Source organism: Strix aluco, chromosome 4 (assembly GCF_031877795.1).
Source record: "Strix aluco isolate bStrAlu1 chromosome 4, bStrAlu1.hap1, whole genome shotgun sequence".
In the NCBI taxonomy this organism is placed as follows: domain Eukaryota; kingdom Metazoa; phylum Chordata; class Aves; order Strigiformes; family Strigidae; genus Strix; species Strix aluco.
In genome coordinates this window covers 17845561-17862788 of record NC_133934.1, presented here as the reverse complement: position 1 = coordinate 17862788, position 17228 = coordinate 17845561, and the positions used below count along the sequence as shown (strand labels likewise).

Sequence of the window (17228 nt, the reverse complement as noted above, 5' to 3'; positions counted from 1 at the left end):
GAGCAAACTACTCAAGAGTGAGGGTGAGAGAGAACTTGTAACTGAAATTTAAAAAAAAACAACCCAAACACCTAAACTTTAAAGCACAAGTGAAGCTCTGATTGACAGTCAGCTGAGAAGAACTGAAATATACACTTCACCCTTTTGAACTATGCTCAGGCAACATTCAAGGGGACAGATACTGTCTCTGATCTCAAGTGAAACTCACACTAGAACACAAATTGGGGATTTGAAGAAAAGAATTATGAAAAGAGGGAGCACAGGACTTCAAAGTTCTGTTTAAAAAGATGAATAAAAATAATTCACAGTTACATAAGCTCCTGAATAGCAAATATCAGCAGAAAAGTGTGTCATGGCATTCTGTGGTTTGACAAGTTTCCAACAAAAACTGAAAGGGAGGAAAAGCAACACAATCCTGCCCATTTCCTATATGCAAGCTTGAAAATAGCATAATAGTTTGGGCACTACACTTTGGGAACGCTGCTTTTTCCTTGGGTCCCTAAGCCATTTCTGAGAATTACCAGAGATCATTTACAGTATAGTTACCTATTTTAAATGCAAATTCTTCAGAAAGCTATGGTCAGCATCAGTAGCTGACACGCACACATCAAGCAATCAACGTGAGTTTTCTCTGACTGCCTTGGACAGTTTGTAACTATATTGTAACAGTCAGACATGACTGGCTGTTTCCAAACCAAAAAACTGGCATTTCCAGAGTGAATCTGCTCAGCCACCAGTGACTACTACATGGACTTTAATCTTCTATTGTCTCTGTAAAACTCATGACTATTCCTAGATACGTCATTAGAAAAAGGGTTGTGCACTTCAAAGCTACAAAGAAATCTCAATTGTATGCCACTTTAAAAGGACAGCACACAGACCTTATAAAGTATTTCATTTTTTGCTCTTTCTGTACTTAAGTATTCCTTATTGGATCTTATTTTGTACCACAAATATTTCTATGCTTTTCTAAAAGCACATCACTGATTTTATATAACAAGGTTAAGATCAGTAGCAAGCTTCCAGGCTTAGGTTTGTAAAATCAGTAACTCAGTTTTACCATTTTGACATTATTTAAAATAAAGTGGACACATATCTGCAGAAAGCAGAATTCACAATTAAGATTAATTCTATTTTATATTAACATGAACTATAAAAACCTGGTCAGCAGATGCACGTGCTAATAAATGAAGAAAGTAGGTGCATTAAAGGTAGGTACATTCAAAATTGCTGCCATCACAAGCAACCACTCTAGGTCAAACGTTCTCTCTGAATGATGTTAAACATCAAAACAGCATTAACTATTAAGTACTTACCACCAACAGCTATTTTTATTTGCAGACAAAAAGCATTCTCCTCTATAACATAAAAAAAAAAATCCAAGTTTTGTTCAGGTAATATTTTAATATGTTTTTGTTACATGAATGATGGACTCCATATCGGGAAAATCATCAAAAGCATCTATTTAACAAAAAAATAAAAGTTCCTAAAAATCTAAAATGATAAATGATCATATAATAGAGTTAAATATGACTAACAACAAAACAAATCTTATTCTTCAAGTCTGATGTTAACTACCAGCATTAGCAAAGGATGCCTTCTCTCCTTTTGTCTTCATTAATCTGCTTCCCTATTCAAAAGTTTTGAAAGATTCATTCTTGTTTTTTCCAGTGCCACTGTTTTTGCTCGCCTTGAAGGCCTTGAACTTGACATTGGGACCAATTCTGGAATTTCATCACCACTGAAATGCAAAATATTTTTAAGTAAGGCCAAAAAGACTAAGCAAACTGAAGAGTTTTTATATTAACAAATTTGAAACATGGTCCTTAAAGAGCAAAAGTACTTCTTCCTAATGATAAACTTTATTTTTTGAGAAAAATAGATTAATGCTTTCCAAAGTAATACAGTAGTAAAGATAACCAAGTGTTAGTAGTTGCAAAATATGCAAAACCCCCAAAAGATTACATGCTATCAAAGGAAATGCATCAAACAGGCAAACAGGAATGATTGGCCCTGGTTACCCTAAAGCCTGTGGATTACTTGCTTGAGAAAGAGTGAGCACAGCTGAAAATTACAGAGAATGTCATTTTAATGCTTATATCCTACAAGATCCTAAGGGAAGGAATGCATTGTATATACTCACTTATCAGTCATTTCTAGAAGCTTGTCAACTCCATGTTGAGAAACAAGCAACAAGAATGTGGAGGGGGGAAAAGGAATTTAAATAAAAAAAAATCAAAAATCTGATTTCTCCACAGAACAGTTATTAAAAAAGCAGAAAGAGTGATTGGAAGAGTAATAATGTAAGCCAAGAATCTAACTTTTGTCAGCTAGAATGTATGTTAACTCTATGCACAAAAATAAAAAAAAAGTTACAGGCTCTTAGGCAATGATAATACAATGTGAAGCTGTCAAACCTGCTATTGTTTCAAAAGTACCAGTTCAAAGAAATTTCTTTTGTTAAATATTTACCTGTGTATTAGGAATAGAGGATGTTAAAGATGCAGGTTTTGGGAAAGAAAAACATTTTAATTAAATGTCCTTGCTAGAACAAGCATGATTTTGATGGTGGAGAGAAATGGATTTACCTTTCACTATTGCATTTTACAGCTGTGCCTGTTTTTCTTCTGCTCACAGACCTCACTTCTGCCGCTGCTTTCCGTTGTCCTAAGTATAAGCAAAAGCCTCTTTACATACCATGATAGCATTTATTTTCTTAAACTAGTTTTGTATCTTTCAGTGTTTGATATTGCATTGAAACATATAAATATGCAGTCACCACAGATAGAATGTGGTGACAAAACGAAACGAACAACAGAAAACCCTCAGTGTACCACTTCTCCCATAAACACCTGTACATTACTGTAAATGACTGTGGCCAAATTATCTTGAAATCCTGTAGTCGGACTTTTTTTTTCCTTGAACTCTGTGTTGTTGGGAGATGCTAACAGCACAAAAATTTCCACAGACAGACTACTTTAATCTTTTAAATAAAATTTAAAAATCTACAATGGAGTATGAAGGCTGAATGGTTTTTATATCTGTATGTTCACAAAAAGTTAGTATGAAATTTTATTATTAAAGACAATGATGATTGGAGCCAGAAAAAGTTAGTGCATACCTTTGCCAGCTTTGTTTCTCGTGGATTTCACTTTTGCAGTTGCATTACTTTTAACTTCATTAACTGGAGTACGAAGAACATCTTTATTATCTTCTGTTAAACAGGATAGCACATGCAGAAGTCACAGATAATCAACTTTAAATTTAATCTTAAGTATCAGCATTTTAAATTTTGGCTGTTATATAAAAAAGCCACTCAATTTTAACCCCATTTTTCCTTAAAGTAGGAATTAGATAATAAGCTAGAAGGAAGCTTAAAATGTCACTCAGCTATAAGCCTGCCCCAATATAGATCAAACACATGTAAACTGTTCCTGACAATTGTTTAGCCCCTTCTATTGTGTTGTAAGTCAGGCAAGTGGGGTGGAACACCAGCTTGGCGGAACAGGGAACTCCTCGTGGAGCTCAAGAGGATAAAGAAATTGCATGATCTCTGGAAGCAAGGTCAGGCTTTGCAGGAAGACTACAGAGCTGTCATTCATATATGCTGGGAGAAGACATGAAAGGCCAAAGCTTAGAGTTGAAACTGGCCAGTGTTGTGTCAGAGAGCAAGAAGGGCTTTAAGTATGTTAATAGCAAGAAGAGGTCTAGAGAAAACATTGGACTGATACTTGTTGAAGATGGTCACCCAACTAATAGGGATGAAGAAAAATTGGAGGCATTCAGTGCTCTTTTTGCCTAGGTTTTTAATAATACTGATGGACCTCAGGCTGTCCAGTCCTCTGAGTCAGAGGACCACAGGAGTGGGTACAGTGACTTTCCATTTGAGGACAATGAAATTGTAAGGGACCAGTTCTATCAGCTGAATGTCCATAAGCTGAACACGAGCCAGCAGTGTGCTCAGGTGGCCAAGTGGGCACAGGTATGAACTGGGAGAGGAGCAGCTGCAGAGCAGCTCTGCAGAAAGGGATCTGGGGGGCTGGCCGTCACCAGGCTCAACGCGAGTCAGCAGTGTGCCCTGGCAGCCAAGAGGGCAAACCGCATCCCGGGGTGCGTCAAACACAGCATAACCAGCCGGGCAAAAGAGGCCATTGTCCTGCTGTGTTCAGTGCTGGCGCGGCCTCACCTGGAGTGCTGCGTGCAGTTCTGGGCCCCACAATTTAAGAAGGATGTTCAGGTACTCGAATGCGTCCAGAGCAGGGCAACAAAGCTGGTGAAAGGGCTGGAAGGCGTGTTCTGTGAGGAGCGCCTAGCTTGGTTAGTTTGGAGTGTGTAGTTTGGAGAGGAAGAGGCTGAGGGGCAACCTCCTTGCTCTCCACAGCTTCCTGAGGAGGCAAAGTTGAAAGGGAGGTGCTGAGCTCTTCTTCCCAGTATCCAGTGACAGGATGCGTGAGAATGGTTCAAAGCTGCACCAGGGGAGGTTTAGACTGGACATTAGGAAGCATTTCTGTACCAAGGGCGTGGTCAAACACTGGCACGGGCTTCCCAGAGAAGTGGCCGATGCCCCAAGCCTATCAATGTTTAAGAGGTAATTAAGGACAAGGCCCTTAATAATATGCCTTAAGTTTTGCTCAGTCCTGAAGTGGTCAGGCAGTGTATTAGATGATCCTCGTAGATCCTTTCCAACTGAAGTATTCTATTCTAGTCTTAAAGTTTCAAATAATTTTAGGACATTTCTTTCTTCAGCCATCTCTGTTATAGCTAGGAAGCTTTCTTCCTAATGTCAAATCTAAATCTCCTTTGCAGCATTTGAAGGACAAAAATAGTGTCTGTTGCCCTTCTTGCTCACAGCCATCATTTACAAATTTGAAGTAGTAAATGCTGTGTTATTTTTAATGATCCCAAATGTATTTGGGGAGCAGTGGGAGAGGGAAAGGGGGAAAGGGAACAATGTTTTCCTCCTACAGCCTGCTTTTAAAAAGTGCTCAAAAATCCTCTTTCATGAGAAATTCATACCAAGAAGTATTATCAGATATTAGGAGGAAACAGTACAACTATTTTCTCAAAAGCATACTTTCAACTTCCCATCCAACAAATACTTGAAGATATAAACATAGAAGATATAAGAAATTAAAGTATTTGACACTTCCAGAAACAATGGATTAAAACCCTGAAATAATCCACTAGAAGATATAAACAAATAATTAAATGTTAAAAGAAAACATGATCTGCTTAAAACAGTTGCATGTCAGTATCTTTGCTTTACTGCTGCAAGCAAACCTAAACAAGTTTAATCCAATTGCTCTTCTGCTGAAGAATGTAGGACTTCCTATGCCACCAGCACAACGTACTCTGCTAAGGCACATACAGCCGCATAAGCTGCGGAGGCAGTGGAAAGTTTTCCAGCTACTTCTACTTCAAGCTTTTAAATAGAAGTAAAACCAAATCTGTCTCCAACATAAGAGCTCATAACAAGGACAGACCAGTGTCAACTTTTAAAGATACCAGCTCTATATTGCTATGATACAGTCTGCAAGAAGCACAGTCACAGTAATTCCAAGACCCCACAAAGTACTTGTTTCTTTCTCCAAGTTAGCAAGTCACATTCTAAAGAGTTAGCTGGCACTAGTATTTGACAGGCACACTAGTGTGCCAAACAGCTTAAAAAAAGCGCCCATTTTAATACTGTCTTTGTTAAAAAGAAAGAGCTGCAGGGTAGAGCTTAAGACCCAAAATACAGCACTAGTTATACTAGAGCAATATGGAGAATAAGAAAACACAGAATCTGATCAAAAAGCAATAAAAAATGCAAAATACTTCAGTACAAATGTTTTAAACTGTATGCGTATTTACTAGATGTTACCTTTTCCTGTTTTTCCAAAAAGTAGATAAATTTAATGGACAAAAACTAAAACTTATTTTCATAATATCTAATCAAGTCACTCAGTTGTACACCTACTACTAAGCTACACCTCTCCTGAATTACCTTCTTCATTTTGAAGAGTATTTTCAGATAACGTGACATCAGTTTCCTGTGTCCTTTCAGAGAGGCCTGTTTCCTCAGTCCTTTCAGAGTGGTCTTTGGCCACATCAGGATCTTTGGTCAAGTGCATCTTGATCTTCTCAATAGCTCTTTGACAAAGTTTATCTTTCACTTTCTGGAGAAGAGACATTTGATGTTAAATGCTACTTAATTTTACAACCATTTCTTTTATCCATTAAAATTACTCACCGATAGGATTAATTAAATTTACTACACGAAGGATGCAATGCATGACATGAAGATGATCAGTCAAGTTGAAAGGAAAAACACTTTCTCCATCAACACCAGGGACCAAAACCCAAAAATACTTTTTTTTTTTTTAAGAAGGAAACCTAAAAAACATTAAAGCAACTGGACCTTTCCAGCCAAGTCCTGGAGCATAGCTACCTCTGAATGATATGCCAATAGTGGATCAGCATTCTTTTCAACATTTCTATATAACATTGTCTTCCTCTGTCATGCTCCCAAATCTTACTTTATTTTTTCCATATTAATGAAAGCATCAATGTAAAAACTTTCATATCACTCTTGTAATTTCTTCCCACTTCATCTTAAATCAAGAATCCTTTTCATGTTGCCCAATGATCTTAGTTACATTGTAAGTTTTGACATAAAATTTCAGCTGCTAATAATTAACTAAAAATAAGCCATTCAAACTGTAAAAGACTTAATACCAAATTTTAACATTAAAAAAATTAACCACACCACAGTTATCAAAAGAACTTACTGAACTAAAAGGTATCAAGTTAAGCACACTGTTTCACACTTATTTTACTATGTATGGTAGCTAAAAATATGAAAATTATACAGTGATATCAGCTCAGATTTTCGTAAAAGACTCATCAAAAATTAATTTTCAAAGACTGGTTAAAAGAGAAATTCCAGGCATGCTGTCATAGTAAAAAAAAAGGCACTTCACTTTTAAGCGTATCAGAACATTAGATTGCTATGATTAAAAGAGAACCTTGTTATTTATGTACTACCTCTAGAATCTCATTGAGCAGAACCAGAAGATTCTCTGTGGAAGAACTACTGAGTTCTAGTGAATTTAAAGCTTTTGCATAAATACGAACATCTGGTGCAGTTGGGTCCATCAAGATTTCATTGCAAATTTTCATTGCTAAACTATCATGCACTGTTAAGTCCTGTAAAAGAAAAATTAGATATCAGAAATTTTGCTGGGAACTATTTACAAAAAGACATCAACGAGATCATTGATTTAAGCAGCTAATGACTAATTTTAGAGAGTAAACATTTTCCTAAAACGCAGTATTTTGAGCACATGCATGAACTGATTTTTATAAATACTTTTTCCAGTATAGACAGTTAGCTATGGTGCAAGTTCCTATTAGCATTTCTGAATTGTAGGAGGGAGGGGAAATTGGGGGTGGTCAAGCTAAAATATTTCATTACCCAAACAGTCACTGATTTAATCCAGCTTCTGACACTAGGAATCTCAGAGAGGCCCAGACAGCTAGCAGTAAGTGAAGGGGGGTCAGTTCTTAGTCTCTAGATACAAATACTATTTTTCTCCAGTTTAACACACTGTACCTGATAGTCCTGGGACTTTTTAGACTGAGGTTTCTGTCCACTTGGTCTGGTCAGGTCCACTAACAGTTCAGAAACATTACTGATATCGATTTCAGCCAAAGGTGAAGTTGCAGGAGCATTTAACAGTGTTCGCAGAGTTGGAAGATAAGCTTCTTCAAAGTATTCTTGGTTAGACCTGTTTCAATTAAGTCAAACATTAGTAGCATAATGAGACAAAATTAAATCTTCATTCACCCTTAAGTTTCTCTTCCATGATGGAAGTTCACTGACCCATTACATACATCAATCAAAGCAAAGTGGGAGCAGCCAGCCTCAGTAGGGACAGCCAACAGGATCAAGATATCAAAAGTGCTTCACAGAACCGATTTCTTCTAAGTTTTAGCACATGGTATTTCAAGTAAGTTTTAGGTAACACTTCCTGCCTCTGAACAGTTTTAAAGTTCATCCTTACTACTGAAAACCTAACTGATATATAGAGACATATTCTCTCTTAAAGGACAGAAATATATTTCTCTAAATCTTTCATTTAATCTGTCTTCTGCTCATTCTTCCTTCCTGCCAGCACTTTTCTTTGGGGATACTTTTCATTGTGTAAGAAAGCAAGGAGCCTGGCAAAAAAAAAAAAAAAAAAATGCAGTGGTTAAAAAGATTTTTGGAAGAAATAGTCCTGCTTTCTTTTCTCAGAAGAGTTAACTCCTGCCAAGCAAGCCTAAAAAATCATGTTTCACTTGGTTCTGCAGCAAGTAGTCTAAAAGTGTAGTTCCACAAGACAAGTCAAAATAATTTAAGAGGCAAGGTGTCAAAAAGTGCAAGGTACTAGGTTGGCAAAGTGAAGCCTTTTTTGTTTCTGATACTTGTTAACCTCCTATTTGAACCCAAATAACTACAGGAGAAAAACCAAGAAAGTAAGTAATTTCAAAAAAGCAGATTGTTTGCTGCTGGGTTGAGCCAAATCAGCTGACCAAAAGACCTTTTGAGCACTAAATCTGGGGCAAGAAATAATGGAAGCAAGAACTCTCCCTTTTGGCAGCTTTAAGGCTTTAGATTGGCTCAAGCATAACTGAAGTCCCATTCAGAATATTTCCTGTAAATTAGAAAAAAGTCTAGTGGCATATAGGCACAAGACAGAACTTCCTCCTCTTAGGCTGCTAGAGAGTTTATTAGTCTTTAGAAAACATTCCGTGAATAAGGATTGCTCACTGGTTACAGGATCCTGTCCTTGTTATTAGTGTGCCATGCCACTCTATTGACGTGACATAATATTTATAGAAGTCAGCATCAACATTTTTTTCCTCACAGAGTTCAAATATTTAACTTCAAAAAAGTAAGCCTCTTCATTATATCTGTGACCAGATGGAAAGGTTAACAGAGCAGCACCCAGTAACAAATGGAATTTTAAAATTCAGTGAGAGATCAGTACCAAAATTAGGTATGAACCTCAGCCAAACCTCATTCATTACTTGAGTTTTCCTTTTCTGAATGGCAACTTTGCAAACAGTTCCCAATTATACGTGGTAATTAATAATTCTCTTCTAAAAATACAGTATTGGTAACTAAAAACACTTCATGATTCATCTTAAAATGACCCATTTGTGATCCAGAATGCAGATGTTTTGAGACAAAAAAAGCAGTGAAGTTTCTTAACTAAACAAAGATTTCAAAAATCGATGAGCCAGACTAAGCCTTAGGATTTTTTCTCCACTGATTTTTCCAATTTTTGCTTAAAGCATGCACCGTGTTTTTCTTTTCAGAAAAAGATCTATGAGGTGTCAGAACAAGTTGCCGCATTTGCAAATGATTTTGAAATACACAGAATTACTCAGGTGGGCAATCAATAGAACCCATAACTAAAAAAAAAATTCACAGGGACAGAAAGCAACATTCACAGGTAAAAGATTATCAAATGTTAAAAGATTAAATTCATTACTTAATATTAGAGACACTGGAAGCATATGAAATTAGTTTTTCTGTTACTTATTTTCAAAATAATTTAAGTAGGGAAAACCCCATTCTGGAGGAGACTAGCTATATTTTTCTCAGGTTTTTTTTTTTCCTGACAAGAGCAAAAAATATATTTGTCTGGGTTTTTTCCTCTTCAAACCAACTCCTCTTTGAACTACTCCTCTTAATGTGGCAATTTATAGACAAAAAAAAATGTAATTCAATTTGGTTTCGAAAAATAGATAATATATAATATGCCTAACTTAATTATTAAAAAAGCAGATAAAAACTCAGCTAGTTCAGACTGGCTAAAACCACTAGCAGCAACTGAAAAGTTAAACATTTTTTTTATTTGAGGAGGTAAAAGGGGATGAGAATTACTATTTAGGTTCCTATTCTCTTACACAAGCTCTCTACCTCCTTTGACCACTACCAAAATAAAGAGGAGATTTTGAATCTGCCATGAACTTGAGTATTATTTGGTTAAAAAACAAAACAAAAACAAAACCCAAACCACAACCAACTACCCTGCTGCTTTAATACCTGCTGGGCACTAATTATTCTTTTGAAGCATTTCTGCTAGCTACTTTTCAGTGATACTTCAAAGTCTACCTGTAGTGCACAACAGCATAAATAAGTAAAGCACATCTTTTTAAATTAATTTTTTATTCAGTATCTTGAAGAACAGTTTCAATTATAGGCTTAGGAAAGAAAAAAAGTGGAAGGCCACAAGGGTAAGAGGGAATTAATGGAAAGTCTTCAGAATAGTCACAGGTTGAGATTATGTACATTCAAAAGTAATATGCATAGGAGGCTGAACTAGACCTTTAGGTCTAATCTGCATTTGTGCAATACTGAAGAAGGTTCCTGAAGCTGCTAGACCAATGTATACTTTCACATAGTAATTTACAAAGGACATACCTATTTGCATAAGCAAATAAAGGGAAGAAAACTCCTAGACAGTGTCTAAGCCGAGTATCTTCTTCAGTCACAGGATTATACCACAACAAAATAAGACGAGAAAGCAGCTTGGCACTCTTCAGCCTCCCAGAGAACATCAGTTTGGCTATGCCTTCCGCAGCGTCTGTCCTAAGTTCTGAAAACTGAAGAAACAACTGATCATATACACAACACATCAACCACAGGATTTTTCACTATGACTTTATAATAACAGTCTACATCCTATTTTGCCAATCAATTTTCTACATTCACATATTTGCACCTGCACAGAATTCAAAGCTAGCTCAAGAGTAGCATTCATCTGTATCAGTGACAAAGTTGCGGTCCTTTTCTAGGACAACTATTTTAACATGACTATTAATTTCAATTACACATCATGTAATCTTCACATGCAACCTAATGAGATGGTAAACCTTCTGCAAAAGTCATTAAAACATTTAAAACATTTTAAGGAAAATTTTATAGTATTTCTTACCTCACTGTCTAAGAAACCAGAAAGAAGCTGCAGGAGTTTGTGAATCACAGCAGTCTCTTCTTCCTTCTCTATTGTTTCACTTTCTTCCTCAGAATTTTCAGTTCTAATGTTTTCATCTTCACTTTGAGAGCCTCTTCTGGCTCTAAATGGCTCAATCCCAAACAGCATTAGTTGATCAAAGATTGCTTTTAAAGCACTGAGCTTTACCTTTATATTATCTATTTGTAAAACCTAGGTTTAATAAGGAAAATACACACATCATCTCACAGGAGACCACCAATGTTAACAGTAAGCATAATAGAGTTTTTTGCTTTAATAAGATTGTTTAATTTAGGAACGTTTTTATGATACTTGAGACAAATTTCAGACTTTAGGAAGGTGTGATACAAGTTTATAATACAGTCTGGGAAATAATTTATCAAGTCATCTATGCAATTTCCATTACATAAAATTAATTAAATTTCACTCATGGAGTGAGCATGCATGTGTGAGATGTAATTTTATTGTTCAATTTCTAAATAGACATTGGACAAACAGAAAGTCTGTTTGCCTATAGTAGCTCCATAGTCTTAGGCACTACAGAAAAAAATACGTAAGACAATCCCTGCTCTGAAATACAGTACAGCTTCATTAAAATAAACAGTATGTAAAAAGACAGCAGGGAGCAAGATAGTAATAAAAGTCAAAGTTGTATAGGTTACTATATGTACTGTAGTCCAAATTAACATGCACATAAAGCCACACATCAATCCTGGATCTGTTTAGCCCAATACTCTGCTTCTGCCAGCAGCCTACACAAAGATTATGGGGTTTAGTACCTACAGAAATTAATTACTTAAGTCTAAAGTCTAAGTTGCTAAAACATCTGAAATCCTTCCTAAACAAACAACTGATTTTTAATGAGACATACTCAAACTAAAAACAATAGTATATGATAACTTTTTAGGAACCCAAAGGTATTGGTCTATGGTGACTGACAGCTCTATCATCTTGGCTGAACCAAGCATATCATCTCAGCACCTGCTGTCGGTTCTCGAGTGTGTACATGAACATATTCTTAATAAAGTACGATGGCCAGCTACACTTCTCTCAAATCCAGCATCTGAAAAGTTAACAGTAGTGTCATCTTTTATATAATTAGCTCAGCATCAGAACGTTTACTACAAAGGTGGGAGATGTGGGTATTATGGCATCCAACTTGTTCCATATCTATAGATGTTTGGCCATGCTATTGTTTGTTGGTTTGAATGTTGCTTTATCCTCTAATTAACAACTCTTCCTTAATCCACACAAAATTAATAATTCAGAAATTAAATTGGACACCCAAGATCACAGGTAAGTGTGTCACAGAAATGTAAGAACAGAGTCACATTTTCAGTTTGGTTTCCCAAGGAAGGCAGGCTTACAGAACCCTACAGCTTCTCTTTTCTCTTTGTAATAACATAAATACATGACTGATTTCACCCAGATTCAGAAGAGAAAGTAAGACCTGACAGATAAAGAATTCCTATAAACTTCAAGACAACAGGTGACCTTACAAAGGAAAGACATGCTACTACCAAGACACAATATAAGCTTGAATATTATTAGACATCAGAAAAATCTACATGAAACTACACTCTCCAGATCCAGATCTTTAGGAAATCATGAATCACTGGTTCTCAAGTAACCTGACTATGTAGAATAGCTTGTTACAGATGCAAGACTAGTTTTATTTACTAAGTCACATAGATTATCATTCCATTTCCCATCAGACATTTTACCTGTAACAGCAATGCAAGCTGTTGTCGGGCAAATTCTTTGTTCTGAAGGGCACAACAACCCAAACACAGAACTGCCATATTTCGCACAGCTGGATGGACATTAGTTACACCAGGAAGTATCTGGAAACAATAATATTAGACATTATAGTTGAAATACACAAACTGAAAATAAAAAAATAACTACTAAAGTGTGCTTACCCTGAAACTAAAAATAATTTGGTTTGATGCAGGATTGGAAAGTGGTAACTACTATATACTCTGTTGATCTTCTATCTTTATCTAGATAGAATATGCTGTTTGAAATCAGCAATGGCAAAAAAAAGCACGAGTGTTTTGCTTTGTGTTTGTTTTTAATAAATATTTGTTTTCAAACAAAATTGAGTTGACCACTCATTGTGACATTTAAAAAAAATCCCACAACTACACAACAAACCTACACATTTCTTCATAGAAGACATTAGCATTCTTGCAGAGAAACAATACTCAGTTCCAAGATGCAAAATACAGATGCCACTTTCACGTACTTGGAATAGTTTTGAGAAGACAATGGTAACAATCTACATGAAAGAAAAGCCAGACTAGATACAGGGTGAACACTACAACGGCATCATTTTATATTTTTGCATTTACTAAAGAGTTCAAGTTTAAACAACAACAAATAAGATATCCCAAATCGTGTAATATGCGAAAATCCACTGGAACAAAATACGAAAGAAGGAAGTTGGAGATAGAAAAGTGGAACAAACAACAAATGTGAAAATTAAAGCAAGACCTAATGAAAAAGAAAAGGTTTCTGGGGGTCACATCAACCCTAATTAGGATTTCTAAGAATACTTCTATACATCTGAAAGAAATCAGGTGTGGTTCCACTACATTTAAGCTAATTTAAATTTGTGGTGTAATTTTCTTTACACTTGGAATTCTAAGAATGCCCATACTGAGTCAGGTCATCTAGCCCATTGTCTTGTTATCAAAAAAAGATCAAAACCAAATTCCTATGAAGTATTACTTAAACAGACTAAGTAGATACTTCCGAAGAATTCTTGTTAAGGTCCCAACAATTTGCAGCTGAGACATGTGAGCTGAGAGGCTGGTCCTAACTACCTAATCATTCCATGTTTTCCTTGAACTTGCTCAGTATTCCTTGAAATTTATGCAAGTGTTCACCATGTACACGTTCTGCGACAAGGCATCCCACAGATTACATATTAAGTGAAGAATCAACTAATTTCATTTGTTTTGAGCTTGCTAGTTACTAGCTTTACGGGGTGATCAACCAATCCTTATTCATTCTCTCCATAACACTCATGTCTTATGACTTCTGCCCTCTCTCCGACACTACCCCCAAGTCCTCTCTTCTCCAGGTTACGAAGAGGTAACCTATTTAGTCATTCTTCATACAGAAGCCACTCCATACTTTTCCTTGCTGGCCTTCTCTTGACCACTTCCAATTCAAATATACTTTGTAGATAGATGGGATTAAGAATTGCAAATAGTTTTCAGATGTGGATGCACCATTTATACAATGGCACATTATTTTTTCCATTTTGTTTGCACACTCAGTAACAGTTAGAAGTCTGTGATATTTAGAAATGTTCATCTTAAAATCCATACTCTTCACAATGAAAAGTAGGAAGTATATCTTGCAGACTATAGGAGGCCTATAATACCACTGTCTTATTCTTCAATACAGAAATATTTTGCTCTTCAAAGGCGCTAAGAAAACAGAAGGGGATGGGGGGGGGAAATCCCCCCAAACATCTTTCCTTCTACATGGAAGGGATGAAAGAAAAGGTCTGAATTCCACCTTTTCCTAGATAAAAAGCTTTTGACTTGCAAAAAAAAAAATAAAAATCTTAAAGTTCTCTATTAGAAATCTCATAACTTTGGCTGATAGAAAATCCAAGTAATTGAAGTACCAGCAAGGGTGGTAAGCAGATGCCTAAGCATCACACTTGGCACAGTGTAACTCAGCACTGCCCAACACTGTCATACATCAGTCAAATATTCACCATATTCCTGTTTTATTTTAGTATCTCTCTGCCACAACCGGTTGTGGCATCGGAGTGTATCTGGACTGCAGCTCCAAGACACTAGGTTCTGGGAAGGCTGAACAGCACCAGACACAGCACTGCAGGTACAGCAAAGCAACTGTGAAATAATCACAAACCATCCTGCCAGCACCTAAGGGTCAGCTATGATGTATCCAATATAATGTAAACAGTATTTATTCCTACATACCAGAGATTCAATGATTCCATTAATGGTTGGACCAATTCCTTTAGAAAGGGATATGATCTTCAGAAGCTCATAACACATCGTCAGACATTTCAACAGTGTTTCAGGATCATTCTTCAAGTGGATCAGGGAAGAGAAAACCAATATAAATGTGGTAAGGAGAATGAGAACATTAATCATAATTTTTCCCTACCCAAATAAACATTTCCTGTCCACTACACATTTGTTGTGCAAAAATATTAGTCAAAATCTGTCTATAAACTATGATGAAAAGAGATTCAGGTTTGTGTTTTCAGTTAGTTAAGAGTATAAGCAGTAAAAGAGACTAATTTAGAATTCTTTAGTTACTCAAGGACAAAAGAATAACTGCAATTCATTTTTTGCTAGAGCATACCATCACCTTGTACACATGCAGAAGGAGAATACTAATACCATAAATGCTCATTTTCAATTTTAAAAATTTAGATGATACAAGGCCAAAATACGGTTTCTTTTAAAATGATGAATAAATGTCAAAACATAGCCAGCACTTGGGAATACATGAAGGGAAGAGACCTTCTCCACATGCATTTCTTCAATTTCAGGTTGCTCTGCTTCTTTTATCAGATCATTTTTCCTCTGTTCCAACTCAGTTATGCTCTCTTTTAATATTGATGCTGTTTTAAAATCCTGCAGAGTAACGCATTCTTCTAGAGCTTGTTTTGCTTCAATAAGTTTCACTTTTATTTCAGCCAACTGAAATGCAAAGTAAAAATAAAATTAATATAATACCATAACCTTTGTGGTATTAGCCAACAATACACTCTTGACACTAGCCAATAATACACTGCTATATAAAACTCTTACTAGGCTTAAAAAAAATATTTCTCTTGTTAACTACAATCTGCTTACCTTAAGTTCCCGCTTTCTTATTTCAGCAACATCGATAGGCTGGTCGACCGTAACAATCGGCTCAAGGACTTCTGATATAATTTCTGCAATCTATTGTTACAAACAGCATATTAGCGCCATTAATTTCAGCTCAGGTATCAAGATAGTAAGCATTTCACTTTTCCAAATTTAAAAATACTATCCTTCCAAAAAAGTATTGAACATCCACAATTTGACAATACATAGTCTAACCATGAAAGTCTAGTGGTTTCTACCATTTAGCTAGGTAAACAAAAAAATGGAAGACTGTATGTATATCCATGAATAAGTCAAACAGTTTCTATGCCAACAGTTCACAGGTACCATCTCCTCTAGATCTGAACACATGCTTTAAAAAGAATTACTGGTAATAAGAGTAAGGCTTTTCATATGTTACTACTTCAATCAAAATACAACTAAGAACACTATAATTTAAAGGTCTATAAACCACTGTATAAGAAGCCATGTAAGCAATTTAATTTCAAGCCAAATACATGCTTAGAACTAGAAGAACTACGTTGAGAGTTTTTCAGTCGGTTAGGGTTTTCTTCAAAGTTAGACCCATTACATAAATAAAAATGAGATGAAACATGAGGAAAACTAAAGACTGAGACATGATCATCTTAATTTGATTTATCTTGTATCAGATCACCTCAGTTTAGCTTCCTCTCAGGCTGTACCAAATCAGCAGAATGTATTGAATCAGTGTATTTCACTCTAATAACAGAAATGCACGCATTTACTATTACTATTGTACTATAATGCTAAGATTACCATAGTTCTTCCATCATAATCATGTAAGAAACATATATAATAACTTTACCCACTGGATTGAGGCTTTCTGAAAAGTGGTCTCTGTCCTTAAGTCCAGGCTTTATTTAAAATGTTTGAGCAAAACCAATGGTCTGTTTTTCAGGAGTCAAATTTAAATAATTATGCTGTATATAAAAGACTCTACTACATAAAATACTTTTCTTATAAGGGTTTTTAGTAGCTATCTCAGCTAAAAGAAGGGAAGAGAAAGCTGAAACCCAGAAATGTACATTATCCTCACTTTGAATGTTTTGGTCAAAACTGTTTGGAACTAATATGACAAAGGATTCTGAAGCACTGGCTGTCAAACTGTAATACTTCCCTAATTTGAGGGTTACACTTCCAACACCAGTCAATTCTGTAAAGACAAAGATCTTTAGCCAACCACAAAAATACAGCTATGCTTATTAAAAAAAAACGGGGGGGGGGGAGGAGGGGTGTGGTGAAACATAAATGCTTTTCCAAACTAAAAATATTTTAACTGCTGATATTTCTGTTCCAATGCTTCATAAACACTGTTTGATATACAGGGAAG

At 35.8% G+C, this 17228-nt stretch overlaps 1 protein-coding gene across 2 annotated transcripts in view; it reads right to left on the bottom strand.

Moving 5' to 3' along the window:
- Positions 1 to 1312: 1312 nt before the first annotated feature.
- NCAPG (non-SMC condensin I complex subunit G) overlaps positions 1313 to 17228 on the bottom strand; it is a 30810-nt gene continuing 14894 nt past the window's right edge. The window contains exons 10-21 of one of the 2 annotated variants that reach the window (XM_074822222.1): positions 15863 to 15952; positions 15527 to 15706; positions 14975 to 15085; positions 12734 to 12853; positions 10971 to 11201; positions 10457 to 10638; positions 7595 to 7769; positions 7027 to 7188; positions 5987 to 6158; positions 3122 to 3214; positions 2589 to 2667; positions 1313 to 1741 (exon numbers count right to left, since the gene is read on the bottom strand). In XM_074822222.1, coding sequence (XP_074678323.1) covers positions 1618 to 1741; positions 2589 to 2667; positions 3122 to 3214; positions 5987 to 6158; positions 7027 to 7188; positions 7595 to 7769; positions 10457 to 10638; positions 10971 to 11201; positions 12734 to 12853; positions 14975 to 15085; positions 15527 to 15706; positions 15863 to 15952 — 1719 coding nt within the window. In that variant the 3' untranslated portion in view covers positions 1313 to 1617. The remainder of the gene's footprint in view (positions 1742 to 2588; positions 2668 to 3121; positions 3215 to 5986; positions 6159 to 7026; positions 7189 to 7594; positions 7770 to 10456; positions 10639 to 10970; positions 11202 to 12733; positions 12854 to 14974; positions 15086 to 15526; positions 15707 to 15862; positions 15953 to 17228) is intronic. The other variant, XM_074822223.1, reaches the window with a different exon arrangement.